General features: G+C 37.3%; 1 protein-coding gene across 7 annotated transcripts in view; it reads left to right on the plus strand.

The window, feature by feature from the left end:
• Positions 1-18,788, plus strand: part of Stxbp5l (syntaxin binding protein 5L) — a 328,953-nt gene that overhangs the window by 69,146 nt on the left and 241,019 nt on the right. For all 7 annotated transcript variants that reach the window (XR_015632666.1, XR_015632667.1, NM_001271250.2 and 4 more), the window contains exons 4-5: positions 1,619-1,700; positions 12,150-12,250. Coding sequence is in view for 5 of the 7 variants with exons in the window: in NM_001271250.2 (NP_001258179.1) it covers positions 1,619-1,700; positions 12,150-12,250 (183 nt within the window). In the remaining 2 variants the exon portion in view is untranslated. The remainder of the gene's footprint in view (positions 1-1,618; positions 1,701-12,149; positions 12,251-18,788) is intronic.

An 18,788-nucleotide genomic window follows, 5' to 3' on the forward strand; every position in this document is an offset into this window, starting at 1 on the left:
CTACTGAGAGAATGTTTTTCCTAGTGTTTTGCATGACTAGTCTGTGAATTTTGGGGTTTCCACATTGGATGGTGGGTCATGAAACTTTTCTGGTCTCACTTAACTTGTCCTTGTTTTTATTTTGTTCTTTCTTGCTTTATTCTTTAAGAAGGGAGTATCATTTTTCATGATATTGTTTGTATTTAGTCTGGTTTGTTCTTCAATATGTATGCTATTTCTTTTTTGTTTTTTTTCCTTTCCCACTTTCAAATAGTTTCTATAAATCTAGTCCCTGTTTTACATTTTTTCCACTTACATCTGCTTTCCAGCAGATTCCTGAAGTACTCTAGCATGTGTCCTTTTTACATTGCTTTTTGGCCTTGTGAATTCTATTTGTTCTTAGTCCCACTCACTTTATTCTGTCTTTTCAATAAAGGGAACATGCTAGATTTCAGAGCCCTAAATTGTGGCCTGGATATTGTCTACAGAGCCATCTGTAAGAGTCGTAAGTGTGCGTCTTTCCTGCATTCTTCCATTCTTTTGTACTTTTGTCTTTTGTTCCTTTACTGACTTATGGGTTAGCTTTCTTTATATAAACCTTTTCCCTTTTCAGGAATCACCATCACTCCTCATTTGAAAGGTGCAGTGTGCATGGGTGCAGTTACATTAATGTTGCTTATACTGCTTAACTGCTTGAGTAGAAGGATAAGTCTGCCTCCTGTTTCTTCACTGTGTTGGAAATAGTTACCTTATCCTGCATCCTTTTTACCTTTAGGAGAAGCAAATAATAACTGTATATAGAAATATGGCCCTTGGTAAGGAATACACTGATACTTTGTTCTGTGATGTTTGATGTTCTTCCTATTTTATAATCGTCCATCATGTACCCTCTTTCTCTCTTTTCTCCCATTTCTGACTTACAGGTTAACCTTTTAAATGTAAACTTAAAAAAAATTATTGCTACTCTTTCTTAATATCTGTCTTTAAAATCTTATTTTTTAATGCAGAAACTATTTTATACATTACATGTTAATCTATTTCTTTTAATCTATTGATTTTAAAATATTGTTAGAAGGGCTTTGTGTATAGCAATATTGTTAACATATTATGAAATTGTTTTGTTTTGTGGCAAGGTCTCTTTATGTAGTTCTGGCTGTTCTGCAATTCACTATATAGACCAGGTTGTGCTGGAACTCACAGAGATCCTCCTGCCTTTGCCTCTCAAGTTTTGGAATTAAAGGCTTGTAACACTATGGCCAGCTAATATGTTAAATTTTTATGATTTTATTTACTGCATTAAAATTAAAATTTCAATTGTCTGAATCTACTCTGGAGAGAGAAATGTTTACTCAGATGAATATTAAAAGAAATGAGATGTGTCTGGATCCTTGTTTTATGTTGATGGGAAGGAAACTCCTTCCTTTTAATATTTTACCCTAATTCTCCTAATTGTTAGAATATTACTCATTTATACTGTAAATGTATACAATTAATTTTGTGTAAAGTAAAATATTTGAACTCTGAAAAACAAGGACAATGAAAAGTCAAAACATTAGTTGCTAAGTAAGTCAGATTCTCATTCACTTTTTAATATTTGTGCTAACTCAAATGTTAGAACCCTTGACTTTTATTGTGTTAGACTTGGGAGGCCTGGTGTTGACTGTTACTGCCAACATGAGAGTGGGGCGGCTGTCTTGCAGCTCCAATTCCTGATCAATGAGGTAAGAAGTCTTGTCTTCTCTTTCTTTCCTATTTCACCCATATATACATAGAGTGTTTTTGATGACCTAAAACACAGAATGCACACCGTCACACTCCAGACTCACAGTCACACTCACAGATTTGAGTATTCCTTATCCAAAATGGTTGGGTCTAAAAAATTTATGACTCTTTGATTTTTAATTATTGATTATTTGAATATATATTGAGATACCTTGGAGAAGAGACCCAACTCTAAACATAATTTATTTATATTGTGTGTATACATTATACACATAATCTGATGGTAATTTTGTACACTTTTTCAATGCTCTTACATTTTGAATGTAACCACAGTACATCAGGTATGGACTTTTCTCCTTGTGGAAAAGTTCAACTTTTGGAATGTCTGGGATTTTGTATGTTTGGATTATAGATGCTCGACCTGTACTTGATATAATTCTTTTTGATATTATGATTTTAGATGTTTAAAAATACATATGTATACATTATTACTGACATTCATATTTTATTTCCTACATAGAAAATATTACATTTAATATAGAAAACAAACTTAATAAGAGGAAAATATTTTATCTATTAGAATATCCTTTTATTGTGATTTTATTGTAATTTTAAAATTCATTTAATATTTTCTAAACCATTAAGCTTTCTTTTTACCCACTTTCCTCCCACCAATTTAAATATTTTGCTTGTATCTTCATTGGAAGTAGGCTTTTATCTGTATAATCCATACATTGTTTATCTGTATAAATGTGTTTATCTTTAATTTTTATATATACTTATTGGTTAATGTTATATTTTATTTATGTGTCCATGGGTATTATAAAAATTAGCTTTCTAATTTTTTAGAAACAGAGTATGCATTTACAAAGCTAAGGAAGTTTGTAGTTCTCAGTTGAAGGCAACTTGCTGTTGTGCACAGCTCTCTTACCTTAAATGAACCAGTCAGTACAAGCAGTACTGACGATGCTGATGAAGCCGGGTTTTATTTGGATCACTTTTTCAGAGAGTTATGATACCCTCATGACTGACAGATCTACTATATTTCTTGTTATGGGCAATCTTGGTATGGGGTATCACAGACATGGAAAGAAAAAAATAGAAAGCATCAGTGTGACACCCAGCCATTCTGACCTAGGTGCCCACCATTCTCAGGTATCGTACTATTCTGTAGTTCTTAGCTGAGAGATTTTAGCCCTTTGACTATTGCAGATATATTCTAATATGCGTGATTTGTTTCTGTGTAGTTTGTTCTTAGTTTGTTTCTCAGTATTATTTTTGAGTCCCTAAGTCTGCTTTTGTGTTATATGAGGTTATGTAATTAAGCAAATAAAGAAAAGCTTCAATCTCTTCATTTTGTTTACATTGTTTTTTATTACCTACTCCCTCTGATGTACCCCGCAATAATTTATGGACTTTCCCCCATATCTTCCAGTTTCTGGTCTCATGGTCAAAAATGTAAATCTTCATTATTTACAGGTTTATTTTTTCAGATCTTTGGAATTAGTATTGATAAAAAGTTCATTTTGCTTCTGTAAATGAAGCATAGGCACTCTGCTTATGAGCTTACGTTTATCCATATCTTCAGTGGTCCACTGATGTTGTCATCTTAGTCTTATCACAGATTTAATAATACAAAGTTCCTTTGTAGATTAATCAGATGTCATGCAAAAATATTATTCAGTTTATGTGGTTATAACTTAATTCTGTTGTACTTGGTATCTTTTTGTGCTATAGAAAAGTTTCTATTGTAGATTATGTTTTACCAATTTCATAATAATTTTATCTTTCTATTTTTATCCTTTCCCAAGAGGACGTCAGCCTCTCTCAGAGAGGAGATTACTATTCTGCACTGAATTAAAAAGTTGTAGCTCATTAAATGCTTTCAGGAAATATCAATAATTCTAGCTTATATGCAGAAAGCATTTATAAATAACACATCCAAAGAAGTATAAAAACTTCAAAGACTATATAAGGTAAATCTTATTTTATGGTGTAAAAAAATTTGAGCTCATGTTAAAGTATATATATATATATATATATATATATATATATCCTTTGACATGAATCAAACTGTAAATTTTAATGAAAATATTATAGTTATAATTTATTATTATAATGATACTGTTCTGTGAGACTCAAATACTAAATATATGATACAAAGAGAAATATCATAGGGTCCTATGCTGGCTGGTTTTATGTCAGCTTGACACAAGGAGCGTTATCTGAAAGGAGAGAATCTCAATTGAGAAAATGTCTCCATAAGATACAGCTGTAAGGCATTTTTAAAATTAGTGATTGATGGGGAAGGCTCAGGTCACTGTGGGTGGGGTCATTCCTGGGCTGGTGGTCTTGGGTTCTATAAGAAAGCAGGCTGAGCAAGCCACAGGAAGCAAACCAGTAAGCAGCATCCCTCCATGGCCTCTGCATCAGCTCCTGCTTCTAGGTTCCTGCTCAGTTTTCCTGTCCTGACTTCCTTCGATGATAAGCAGCACTGCGGATGTGTAAGCCAAGTAAACCCTTTCCTCCCCTATTTTCTTTGGTCATGCTGTTTTATTACAGCAATAGTAACTCTAAGACAAGTTTATGCTAGCATAGTGGGGCGTGGTTGTGACTATGTTTTAGGGAGGATTGTGGAAGGACATGAGGAACTTTGGGCTAGAAAAGCCACTGAGTATTGAGAGCTCAGTGAGCTGTTCTGTAGGAGCTTGGAAGATAAAAATGTTGAAAGCAGTTCAGAAGATGGAGACCTGGCTTGTGAAGTTTCAGAGGGAAAAATTAAAGACTCTTTTCAGCTGTTTGCTATTTTAAGTTAAGAGTTTGTTGTATTGATCAGCTACAGCTGAAGAGTTGGCCATACCAACTTTACCACTGAAGTAAAACCTTTTAGTGACTAGGACAGTTGATGCTGATTAACTGGAGCCCAGTGATTATGTGATTCAGAAAAGACCAGCATCACTGAGGTAAGATCTTCTGGAAAATGCTTCCTGAGAGCACAGAGAAGCTGTGTTCCAGAGGCAGCCATGGGTGTACCTCACGCTGGCAGCTTAACTTGGTAGTATAAGAATCAACCAGGTGGTACTGGTTTTGAAGTCCTGAGGGGCTCATAGAGAGCAGCTGAGGTTTGGCATTGTGAGAGGCCATTGATGGTGCAACCTCAGTGGAAGTTGATGACTCAGGACTGAAGGGGTCATGCAGAGAAACGGAGGCTTGGCACCATGAAGAGAACCTATGAGAAGCTATTGCTAGAAGTTCAGTCTAGTTTCAGAAGACCCCAGCATTTTGGAGATGCTGGTACCAGGGGTAACCAACAAGAACAATAGCAGCAGTGGAGCAGTGCGAGCCAGAGGCTAGAAGACAAGCTATGTGCTGCAGAGGGCAGAGCTGGATAAATGACCCAAACCCTTGGGAGGAGTTCAGGAGGTCTGAGTGGATCCCAGACATTGGAGAGTTGGAGTAGGGTTTTTCTTTGCTTTGATCATTATTATGCCCTGGTTCTTCCTTCTTGAAGTGAGAAAGTATTTAATTTATTATTTCTTTTTATTTTACTGGAGCCCACAGTTGACAGACCTTGAATTTTAAAAGACTTTGGATTTTAAAAGAGATTGGCTATTTTAATGGGACTAAAATTTTAATGTTTGAATTTGTAAAGACTATGGAACTTTTAAAGTGTTTTACATTTTAAATGTGAAATCTTGGGGACAAATATAAAAGGAAGGATTGTGGCTTAATAATGATGTGTTTATGTGTCAAGTTGATAATAAGTCAGTTGTGCTGGCTAGTTTTTTATCCACTTGGCACCAGCTAGGATTATTTGAAAGGAGAGAAGCTCCATTGAGAAAATGCCTCCAAAACATCCAGATATAAGGCATTTTCTTAATTAGTGTTGGAGAAAGGCATGGGCTATTGTAGGTGGCTCATCCCTGGGCTGGAAGTTCTGAGTTCTATAAGAAAGCAGGCTGAGCAAACCATGGGAAGCAGGCCAGTAAGCCATGTCCCTCCATGGCCTCTGCCTCAGCCCCTGCCTCCAGGTTTCTGCTCTGTTCGAGTTCCTGTCCCAACTTCCTTCAGTGATGAACAGTGCTGCAGAAGTGTAAGCCAAATAAACCCTTTTCTTCACAAATTTCTTTGGTGTTTCATCATAGCGATAGCAACCCTAAGTCAGGGACAGAATGTTTTGGTTTAGGAACTATTTCAGAAAGACATTTAGAGTCTTCTTTCTCCTAATTTCTGGATGAGAAATACAGTTGGGAGTTTTAAAAATGCTTTTTGACACTTCTGGTTTCTGCCTGTGTCCTGAGCTGAACCGGTCTGGCAGCTCTCTGTACACAAATCCCATGGGGGAGAGAGTTGGACTCTCAGAAGTGTGGGTAATCCTGAGAGCTGAGAGGAGATTGCTACTTCTGTTCACATTCCTGACCCAAGAGGAACCCACATAGTCACCTCTGTTCCCTCTGGGCACAGAAACCTAGGAGCAGTCAGGGGCAGGACCCTTCTGGTTTCTGCCTGCTCCCAGAGCTGAAAGCCAGTCACTAGGAGCTCTAACACATCTGAGAGCCTAGGCAAGACCAACTCTTCTGCTCTGAGCAACCTAACTAGAGGCCTCAGGACACACAAACCCAGGAGCAGTGTGAGACAGGATACTTGCAGTTTCTGCCTGCTTACTGACTGGTCCCACAGGTCTCTGTACCCAGATCTGGCTGAAAGAAAACAGGTCTACAGGAGTGCTGACACACAGGCTTACAGGAGGGTCAAGCCACTGTCAGAGACAGCAAGACAAGCTAACACTAGAGAACCTGATGTTGAGAAGCAAGCACAGGAACCCAAGAAACAGAAACCAAGATTAATTGGCATCATCAGAGCTCAGTTCTCCCAACAAAGCATATACTGGATATCCAAACACACTGGAAAAGCAATATTTGGATTTAAAATCACATCTCATGATGATGATAGAGGACTTTAAGAAGGACATAAATAACTCCCTTAAAGAAATACAGGACAATACAGGTAAACAAGTAGAAGCCTTAAAGAGGAAACGCAAAAATCTGTTAAAAAATTACAGGAAAACACAACGAAACAGGTGAAGGAATTGAGCAAAACCATGCAGAATTTAGAAATGGAAATAGAAATATAAAGAAATCACAAAAGGAGACAACCCAGGAGATAGAAAACCTAGGAGAGATATCAGATGTCATAGATGTAAGCATCACCAACAGAATACAACAGAATACAAGAGATAGAATGCTCTACTCAATGATAATTTGGTCAAGGAAGAAATAAAGAAAGAAATTAAGGGCTTTTTAGAATGTAATGACAATGAAGGCACAACATACCCAAACTTATAGGACACAATGAAAGCAGTGCATAGTGGAAAACTGATAGCTCTGAGTGCCTTCATAAAGAAACAGGAGAGAGCATATATCAGCAGTTTGACAGCACACCTAAAAGCTCTAGAACAAAAAGAAGCAAATACACCCAAGAGGAGTAAAAGGCAGGAAATAATCAAACTCAGGACTAAAATCAACCAAGTAGAAACAAAATGAACTATACAAAGAATCAACAAAACTAGGAGCTGGTTCTTTGAGAAAATCAACAAGAGAGATAAATCCTTAACCAGACTAACCAGAGGGCATAAAGAGTGTATCCAAATTAACAAAATCAGAAATGAAAAGGGTAATATCACAATAGAATCTGAGAAGTTAAAAAAATCATCAGATCCTACTACAAAAGCCCATATTCAACAAAAGTGGAAAACCTGAATGAAATGGACAATTTTCTAGACAGACACCAGGTAGCATCAGATAAACCATCTAAACAGTTCCACAACTGCTAAAGAAATAGAAGCAGTTATTAAAAGTCTCCCAACCAAAATAAGCCCAGGACTACATGGGTTTAGTGCAGAATTCTATCAGACCTTCATGGAAGATCTCATACCAATACTGTCGAAACTATTCCACAACATAGAAACAGATGGAGCACTAACCAATTCCTTCCCCGAAGCCACAATTATGCTTAAACTTAAACCACATAAAGACCCAACAAAGAAATAGAGCTTCAGATGAATTTCCCTTATGAATATTGACACAAAAATACTCAATAAAATTCTCCCAAATGAAATCTAACAACACATCCAAACAATCAGCCATCATGGGCAAGTAGGCTTCATTCCAGGGATGCAGGGATGGTTCAATATATGGAAATCCATCAACGTAATCCACTATGAAAACAAACTCAAAGAAAAAAATCATATGATCATTTCATTAGATGCTGAGAAAGCATTGGACAAAATTCAACACCCCTTCATGTTAAAAGTCTTTGAAAGATCAGGAGTTCAAGGCTCATACCTTAACATAGTAAAAGCAATATACAGCAAACCAGTAGCCAACATTAAACTAAATGGAAAGAAACTTGAAGCAATCCCACTAAAATCAGGGACTAGACAAGGCTGTCCACTCTCTTCCTACTTATTCAATATAGTACTTGAAGTCCTAGCCAGAGCAATCAGACAACAAAAGTAGATCAAAGGGATACAAATTGGAAAGGAAGAAGTCAAAATATCACTATTTACAGATGATATGCTAGTATATTAAAGTGACCTCAAAGTTCCACCAGAGAACTACTAAGCCTGCTAAACAACTTCAGCAAAGTGGCTGGGTATAAAATTAATTCAAATAAATCAGTAGCCTTCCTCTATACAAAGGATAAACAGGTTGAGACAGGGAAATGACACCCTTCTCAAGTGTCCCAAATTATATAAAATACCTCCGTGTGACTCTAACCAAGCAAGTGAAAGATCTGTATGACAAGAACTTCAAGCTTCTGAAGAAAGAAATTGAAGAAGATCTCAGAAGGTGGACCTCCCATGCTCATGGATTGCCAGGATTAACATAGTAAAAATGGCCATTTTGCCAAAAAGCAATCTACAGATTCCATGCAATCCCCATCAAAATTCCAACTCAGTTCTTCATAGAGTTAGAAAGAGAAATATGAAAATTCATTTGGAATAACACAAAAACCCAGGATAGAAAAACTATCCTCAAAAATAAAAAGAACTTCTGGGGCAAACACCATCCCTGACCTCAAGCTGTATTATAGAACAATAGTGATTAAAAAAAAAAGCTGAATGGTATAGCTACAGCGACAGGCTAGTAGATTGGTGGAATAAAATTTAAGACCCAGAAATGAACCCACACCACCTATGGTCACTTGATCTTTGACAAAGGAGCTAAAATCATCCAATGGAAAAAACAGCATTTTCAACAAATGCTGCTGGTTCAACTGGAGGTCACCATGTAGAAGAATGCAAATTGATCCATCTTATCATCCTGTACAAAGCTTAAATCCAAGTGGATCAAGGACCTCCACATCAAACCAGATACACTCAAATTAGTAGAAGAAAAAGTGGGGAAGAGCCTGGAATACATGGATACTCAGAAAAATTTCCTGAACAAAACACCAATCGCTTCTGCTCTAAGATCAAGAATCAACAAATGGGACCTCATAAAACTGCAAAGCTTCTGTAAGGCAAAGGACATTGTCATTAGGGCAAAATGGCAACCAACAGATTGGGAAAAGATCTTTACTAATACTACATCTGATAGAGGGATAATATCCAAAGAATTCAAGAAGTTAGACTCCACAGAGCCAAACAACCCTATTAAAAATGGATATAGAGCTAAACAAAGAATTCACAGCTGAGGAATATTGAATGGCTGAGAAGCACCTAAAGAAATGTTCAACATCCTTAGTCATCAGGGAAATGTAAATCAAAACAACCCTGAGATTCTACCTCACACCAGTCAGAATGGCTAAGATCAAAAACTCAGATGACAGCAGATGCTGGCGAGGATGTGTAGAAAGAGGAACACCTCTCCATTGTTGGTGGGATTGCAAACTGGTACAACCACTCTAGAAATCAGTCTGGAGGCTCCTCAGAGAATTGGACATTATTCTACCTGAGGACCTTGCTATAGCACTCCTAACATGAACTCAAATGATCCTCCAACATACAACAAAAACACATCACTATATTCATAGCAGCCTTATTTATAATAGCCAGAAGCTGGAAAGAACTCAGATGCCCTTCAACAGAGGAATGGATACAGACAATGTGGCACATCTACACAATGGAGTATTACTCAGCTATCAAAAACAATGACTTCATGAAATTCATAGGTAAATGGTTTGAACTAGGAAATATCATCCTGAGTGAGGTAACCCAATCACAAAAAAACACAAGTGGTATGCACTCACTGGTAAGTGGATATTAGCTCAAAAGCTCCAATTATCTAAGATACAATCCTCCGACCACATGAAGCTCAAGAAGAAGAACGAACAAAGTGCAGATGTTTCACTCCTTCTTAAAAGGAGGAACAAAAATATTCACGGGAGGAGATGTGGGGATAAAGTTTGGAGCAGAGACTGAAGCAATGGCCATTCAGAGCCTGCCCCACCTGGATCCAGCACACACACACACACACACACACACACACACACACACATACACACACACACACACACACACACACACACACACACACACACAGCCACCAAACTGGACAATATTGATGAAGCCAAGAAGTGCATGATGACAGGAGCCTGATATAGCTGTCTCCTGAGAGGCTCAGTCAGAACATGACAAATACAGAGGTGAATGCTAGCAGCAAACCATTGAAATGAGAACAGGGTCCCCATTGGAGGAGTTAGAGGAAGAATTGAAGGAGATGAAGGGGCTTGCAACCCCATAAGAACAACAATACCAATCAACCAGAGTTTCCAGGGATTAAACCACCATGCAAAGACTTCACATGGACCCATGGCTCCAGGTGCATATATAGCAGAGATGACTTTCTTGGGGCATCAGTGGGAGGAGAAGCCCTTGATCCTACCAAGGCTGGATGCCGCCCCGCCCAGTGTAGGGGAATATCAGGGCAGGGAGGTGGGGAGGGGGTGGTGGTTGGTGGGCTGAACGTCTACATAGAAGACAGGGAAGGGGGATGGAATAGGGGGATTATGGATGGGAAACTGGGAAAAGGAATAACATTTGAAATGTAAATAAAAATATCCAATAAAAAACTTAAAAAAATGTTTTTTATATAGAATATAAATGTGAACGTGTGTGTGTGTGATCAATATTGTAAACTGTGAAACTATGAAAAGTTACTTGTAACAAACTTGTTTGGAAATGTATAAAACATTTTAGGTATCTTAAGACTGCCATGCTTTTTGCAGATAACTAGTAGAGATCACCTAGTACTCTAGGTTAGTTTTGTGTGACATTTCAGTTTCAAAGGTATTATTATAGTATTCTGACCATATTTAAGATGACATTTAGAAATTTGTGAAGTAGTGTGTGTTCGTTATATGTGGTACTTAGTTATCTATACATTTACGTTCTCTCCATTCAATGGTAGAACATATATTTGAGAGAGAATCAATTTGTAATTAGTGGAATAGAATAAAATAATCTCAGTATTATTTTATAGTTATGCTTAATTCAAGGTGAAGAAATATTTCATTTTGTGTGATATTTTACATCACAGGTAAAGCTTTTTAGACTATAAGCAGCAGGTCAAATTATAAAGTACATAATTTTAAGTGACAATACATAATTTTTAGATACAAAGAAATTAAAAGGATAACCTTACATGATATATATTTGATTAATAAAAAACTGAGTTTGGTATTGGCTTCTTTGTGAAGTTACATAGTATTTGTAACTTGTAATAGTATTTTTATTTATAACTTGTAAATAGTAGAAACAAAAAATTTAAACTCTATTTTCCTAAAGGAAATTTTAAAAATCCCGTTAATAGTTACAATGATGCTGTCGTGGTTTGCATTTAGTTGCTGTGATAAATGATGAAAGCAACTTGGGGAAGACTCATGTTATTTCATCTACCAGGTTACTGAGGAGGGAAGTTAGAACAGCACCTCCAGGGGTGCATTGACTTGAAGCAGAAGCCGTGGAGGAACACTGTTGGCTGGCACGCCCCCTCTGCCTCATGCTCCGTTATCTTCCTTAGATACCTGTGACTAAGGGTGTACACTGCTTATAGTTTTCTGGGTCCTCCTATGTCTACTAGCCATCAAGAGACACGCCACAGGCTTGCCACGGCTGGGTTTGATGGAGGCAGCTCTTCAGATGAGGCCCTTCGTCCTCGGGACTCGAGTTTGGTCCAGGTGATAATACAATCTAACTGTTATAGGTAGTATATTATTCCTCTCTAGTAGTAAGCGGATATTTCTGAACAAGTCATCCTGACTATCCATATCTGGTAAGTCACTTACCTTCTCAACTCAGATTTCTTAAACTTAAGAACTGTAATTTACCTTCTTTTTCCTAGGTTATGTAAACACATATCTGTTCAAGCCATGTTAAGTCCAAAATATACTGATTCTCCTATCCTAAGTAGTAATGCCACATACTTTGTTTTCTTCTGTCCTAGGGCGCTTTGGTCAGTGCGAGTTCAGATGACACACTTCATTTGTGGAATCTGAGACAGAAAAGGCCGGCTATTCTCCATTCTCTTAAGTTTAACAGAGAACGGTAAGATCATTTGTGTGGAATAACTGTTGCATATGACAGAATTGGTTCTTGAGCAAATTTAATAAAAGATGTTCCCTTTATAAATCTATGCTGTTGTCAGTTTTTTCATAGAAAATGCATAATTGGGATAGATTTCAGCCATGTATGAAGATGTGAAACACCCAAACCTTTTGTTCTCTTAAGCTAGCAAACATCACTTCAGCAACTATATTTTCTTTCCCCTGGGTTATGGCAATGAAAACTCAGACCTAAGATTCAAAAGTTAAGTAAAAACAATTTTATTTCACATTATTGATTATATCATATATCTCCCATATTCCACGCCTGACCCTTTCATCTAAATACCTTTTAACAGTAGAATATTGAACAATTAGAGTATTAGAGTTAAAAATATGTCAGTTCTAATTAAACACTGAATTTTAGCATTGCCAAAGTTCATGCAAATGGCAGAACTTATTTTATTTGTGATAAATTCTCAAAATTCACTATTTCCTAGACCTAGAGATATGCATGTCCCTCTAAAGAACAGTCTCCAGTGATCACGTGAGCAGTGAGGTGTGTACCTTAGCTATGTAGAATAGTCTATCATTACTTGGGAAAGCAACCAGACCTTTTCTTAAAAATTTTTTTATTAGATATATTTCTTTACTTACATTTTGAATGTTATTCCCCTTCCCGGTTTCCTGTCCATAAGCCTCCATCCCCTCCCCCCCCTCCCCCATAGGGGATATTCCCTCCCATATATCCCCCTTACTGCCCCCCCATATTCCCCTGCACTGGGGGTCCAACCTTGGCAGGACCAAGGGCTTCCCCTTCCACTGGTGCCCCAACAAGGCTATTCTCTGCTACATATGCAGTTGGAGCCCTGGGTCAGTCCATGTATAGTCTTTCAGTAGTGGGTTAGTCCCTGGAAGCTCTGGTTGGTTGGCATTGTTGTTCTTATGGGCAACCAGACTTTTTACAGTGTATGGAAAAGTACATCATAGGGAAACTTGTGACTAATAAGAAGAGAAATCTTTGAGAAGTAAATTTATATAGACTGACAAATACTATCCATACCAAGATAAACATGGGAGGAAAGCAGTTTTAACCTAAAGCCCAACATGGGGATTTTTTTTTATTTTGTTGCTTGGTAATATTTAATAAGGAAGCACTGCTATTTTGGCAGATATTAATGAAGTATACATATTTTTATAAATATGACAAAATAAAATGGTAGCTATATATAATATACTCATACTTTTAGTAGTTTTAACCTCATGGGCATAATATGTGAGAGTTAAATCATTAGCTCTAAATATTACAAATAAAATTCATGAGTATTATATCTCATTATTTCATGAATTGCCACCTTTATAGCTAGTGTTTTATTTTACTGGGGAGAATTAACATGTAAGAATTTACTAAGTTAATCAGGACTTCTTTCTCTAGATTAGGCTGATATTTTTTCTACTTTATTTGTAGGATTGGTTTTTGCAAGTACTATAAAAAAACAATGGGCTAGGCAGTACACAGTATATGATGTGCTATCTCATTTTAAATGTAAAATAAATAATATAGAAAGAGTTTAAGAATTTTTAAAAAATAAGATCAGATCAGAGGCGCTATACTGTTATTCTACTAAGAATATCACCTATTGGGTTGTTATATTGTTAAACTCTATCTGCTCATACAATTTCTTTGAGGGAGGGGAGCTAGGAGGTGATTCGGATGGTAAGTTACACAGTGAGCATGAGGATGTGAGTTTGGATCCTTGGCATTTCTGACTAAGCTGGGCACCAACCAGTGGGGCTGAGACAGGCAGGTCCCTGGAGCTCATGGGACAGTCAGCCTAGCCAAACCTGTGACTTCCAGGGACAATGAGAGTGAGTGCAGCTCAAGAAAAACAAAACAAAACAAAATAAACCTACTGTGAACAAGGAAGAAATCTGCTGATAACCTCTGACATCTAAACACACACATCCAGGTACACACATGTGCGCATGCACACATGATTTTTTTCTTTTTCAATGCTCTGAGTAAATCTGATTGGTCACTTCTGTATTAATAGAAAAAGTGCATTGTTTGGGTTTTGTTTCTTTCTCCTACTATTCAAATGTTAAGTATTATGGTCCCCTTTATGACTTTTCTTAAGAGGAAGAAATATTGATGATAATTTTATTATTTCAACTGAAGTGGGATAATTGGCAGCAACATAAGGAACAGCCGACAGGCTTAGTACAAGTTTACATCTTAGGAACATTAAAAACATTGTTTTGTTTAAAATGATTTAAAATTTTTAATTTTTAAATTTTAGGTCTTCTTTGAAGATCTGATAGAATTCTACACTAAAACCATCTGGTCCTGGGGATTTTTTTGGTTGGGAGAATTTTAATGACTGCTTCTATTTCCTTAGGGGTTACTGGACTGTTTAGATGGTTTATCTGATCCTGATTTAAATTTGGTACCTGCTATCTAGAAAATAATCCATTTCATCCAAATCAGGTTTTCCAGTTTTGTTGAGTATAGGCTTTTGTAGTAGGATCTGATTATTTTTTGAATTTTCTCAGATTCTGTTGTTATGTTTCCCTTTTCATTTCTGATTTTGTTAATTTGGATATTGTCTCTGTGCCCTCTGGTTAGTCTAGCTAAGGGTTTATCTCTCTTGTTGATTTTCTCAAAGAACCAGCTCCTGGCTTTGTTGATGCTTTGTATAGTTCACTTTGTTTCTACTTGGTTGATTTCAGCTCTGAGTTTCATTATTTCCTGCCTTCTACTCCTCTTGCATGTATTTGCTTCCTTTTGTTCTAAAGCTTTCAGATGTGCTGTTAAACTGCTAGTGTATGCTCTCTCCAATTTCTTTATGGAGGCACTCAGAGCTGTGAGTTTTCCTCTTAGCACTGCTTTCATTGTGTCCCATAAGTCTGGATATGTTGTGCCTTCATTTTCATTGAATTCTAGAGTCTTTAATTTCTTTCCTTCTGTCTTCCCTGATCAGGTTATCATTGAGAGTAGTTCAGCTTCCGTATATATGTGGGCTTTCTGTTGTTTTTGTTGCTACTGAAGACCAGTCTTAGTCTATAGTCATCCAATAGAATGCATGGGATCAATTCAGTCTTCTTGTATCTGTTGAGACCTGTTTCGGTCGATTATATGGTCAATTTTGGAGAAAGTCCCGTGAGGTGCTGAGGAGAGAGTATATTCTTTTGTTTTTGGATGAAATGTTTTATAGATATCTGTTAAATGTATTTGGTTCGTAACTTCTGTTAGTCTGTTTATGTCTCTGTTTAATTTCCGTTTCCATGATCTGTCCATTGATGAGAGTGGGGTGTTGAAATCTACTATTATTGTGTGAAGTGCAGTGTGTGCTTTGAGCTTCAGTCATGTTTCTTTTACAAAATGTGGGTGCCCTTGTATTTGGAGCATAGATATTCAGAACTGAGAGCTCATTTTGAATTTTTTCTTTGATGAATATATATAGTGTCCTTCTCCATTTTTTTTTGATAACTTTTGGTTGAAAGTCTATTTTGTTGGATATTAGAATGGCTACTCCTGCTTGTTTCTTGGGACCATTGGCTTGGAAACAGTTTTTCAGGCTTTTACTTTGAGGTAGTGTCTGTCTTTGTCACTGAGATGTGTTTCCTATATGCAGCAAAATGCTGGGTCCTGTTTATCCAGTCTATTAGCCTATGTCCCTTTATTGTGGAATTGAGTCCATTGATGTTGAGAGATATTAAGGACCAATGATTGTTGTTTCCCATTATTTGTGTTATTAGAGGTAGAATTATGTTTGTATGTTTCTCTTCTTTTCTTGCTTTTTCTTGGGTGTAGTTTCCCTCCTTGAGTTGGAGTTTTCCTTCTATTATCCTCTATAGGGCTGGGTTTGTGGAAAGATATTGTTTAAATCTGGTTTTGACTTGGAATACCTTCCTTTCTCATTCTATGGTAATTGTGAGTTTTGCTGGGTATAGTAGCCTGGGCTGGCATTTGAGTTCTCTTAGGGTTTGTGTGACATCTGCCCAAGATCTAGCTTTCATACTCTCTGTTGAGAAGTCTGGTGTAATTCTGATAGATCTGCCTTTATATGTTACTTGACATTTCCCCCTTACTGCTTTCAATTTTCTTTCTTTGTTCTATGCATTTGGTATTTGGTGTTTTATAGGCTTCTTGTATATTTACATTCATTTCTTTTTTGTTATGTTAGGGAAGTTTTCTTTTATAATTTTGTCAAAGATATTTGCTGGCCCTTTGAGTTGGGAATCTTCACTCTCTTCTATACCTATTATTCTCAGGTTTGGTCCTCTCATTATGTCCTAGATTTCTTGAATGTTTTGAGATAGGAGCTTTTTGCTTTTTGTATTTTCCTTGGATGTTGTGTTGATGCCTTCTATGGTATCTTCTACCACTGAGATTCCCTCTTCGCTCTCTTGTATTCTGTTGGTGATGCTTGCATCTGTGATTCCTCTTTCTTTCCTAGGTTTCCCATCTCCAGGGCTGTCTCCCTTTGTGATTTCTTTAATGTTCCTATCTCCATTTTTAGATCCTGTATAGTTTTGTTCAATTCCTTCACTGTTTTGATTGTGTTCTCCTGTATTTCTTTAAGAGATTTATGTGTTTCTTCTTTAAGGGCTTCTATTTGTTTACTTGTGTTCTCCTATATTTCTTTAAGGCAATCATTTATGTCCTTCTTAAAGTCCTCTATCATCTTCCTGAAATGAGAATTTAGATCTGAATCTTGCTTTATAGGTGTAATGGGGTATCCAGGGCTTGCTGTGGTGGAAGAACTGGGCTCTAATGTTGCCAAGTCAAATTGGTTTCTGTTGATTATGTTCTTGCACTTGTCTCTTGCTATCTGTTTATCTCTGGTGTTATATATACCCTCCCTGTCTCTGACTGGGTCCTGTCTTTCCTATGAACCTGTGATTCAGGATGTGTCAGAGTACCTGGGGAGTCAAGCTGCAACTGGGGTGGGGGCTTTTTGGGTACAGATCTAGAGCCAAGGCTCTGCTCCCAGCACAGGTGGAAACCAGAAGGCACACAGGTCTCCAGCTGGTTGGGGAATCTGTGTCCAGGGGTCCCAGGGGCCCCATGGGTCCCAGTATGCTTGGTATTGGGGTTGGGTGGGGGTCTCACATGTGCTTCTGGATATGCCAGATACCTGGGAGTCAAGCTACAACTGGGGTGTGGCCTGTATGGTTATGGTTCTGGAGCCAAGTCTTTGCTCCCTGCAGAGGTGGAAACCAGAAGGCGTTGTGTTTAGCTTTTAGGCAATTAGTTAGCTGTTACACATCTGACTTCTTTGGTCTTATCATTTTGTAGTTTACTTTATTATTATATATTGCTTTTCACAAAATTTGCTCAATGCAGGCATTCCCCACAGTGGGCTGAAACTTTCCATGTCAACCATTAATCAAGAAAATGACCACACACTTGTTTATAGACCAATTGATGAGTTTTTCCTCTATCAAGGTTCCTCTCTCCCAGATCCTAGCTGGTGTCAAGTTAACAAAATACTAAGCACTATTTTTTTTAAAACCAGACCATTTTACCTTCTTTAAAAATTCTTATTTGAAATTCTGTATTGCCTCACTCATATGTATACTTTTTTGTATTTTCTCTGTTCTTGATTTTCCATAGCTCCTCCTTCATCAGTCTTTTCAGCCACATGTTTAGTATTGGTAGTGGTTTGTTTTTTTTTAAGATTATGTTTTTTCTTTGTATGTATGTGTATGTATACTTGTATGAGTTTATGTGCATCATGTGTGTGCAGGTGCCTAAAGAGACAAGTAGTGGGCACCAGATTCCTCCAACACTACATTTAAGGTGGTGTGAGACACCTGATAGGAACTAAACCCAAGTCCTCTGTAAGAACAATAAGTGCTCTTAACCACAAAGCCATCTCTCCAGCCACAAACTGGTATTTTGGTACCAAATTCCTAATTTTGCTTTGCTTGATAAAGCCATAGTTTCCCTTTGTTCATGAAATGTTGTTTTTGCTGAATACTGAATTCTTGTATTAAGTACTTGAATTTCATCGCACTTCTTGCCATTTTCCATGGTTTTTGATGGGAAATCTGCTGTCATTGTCTGCATCCATGTGGTTTCTCTCTTGCTGCTTTCAAACCTTTCCTTTACTTCACCCCTCTCCTTTTCCTTCTCTTCCCGTCCTTTCTCTCCTCCCAGTTCCCTCTCCTGACTTTCCTTCCCACTTCTTTTCCTCTTCCATTCCTCTCTTCCCCTTCTGTTCACTCTTTCCCCCCATTTCCCTTTGCCCTTTCTCCTTGCTTTCATTTCTCCCTCAGTACTCACTCTACCAGGGTAGTCAACTGTTTGACTAAGGTCTTCCCTTGGTCTTATTTCACTGAGGTATTCTGTTAGGTGTAGTCCAGTTTCTTGAATCCTTTGGTTTACATCTTTTTCCAAATTAGGTGAGATCTTGTATATTATTTCTTTGAGTGTTCATTTTAGATTCATTATTTTCAGTCTTGTCCATTAGCACTCTAAGTGACATTTTCCTCTTTCTTAGTATAAATGGATGCTCTTTAAAATTTATTTATTT

The sequence above is a fragment of the Rattus norvegicus genome, chromosome 11 (genome assembly GCF_021556685.1).
Source record: "Rattus norvegicus strain SHRSP/BbbUtx chromosome 11, alternate assembly SHRSP_T2T, whole genome shotgun sequence".
Classification (NCBI taxonomy): Eukaryota; Metazoa; Chordata; class Mammalia; order Rodentia; family Muridae; genus Rattus; species Rattus norvegicus.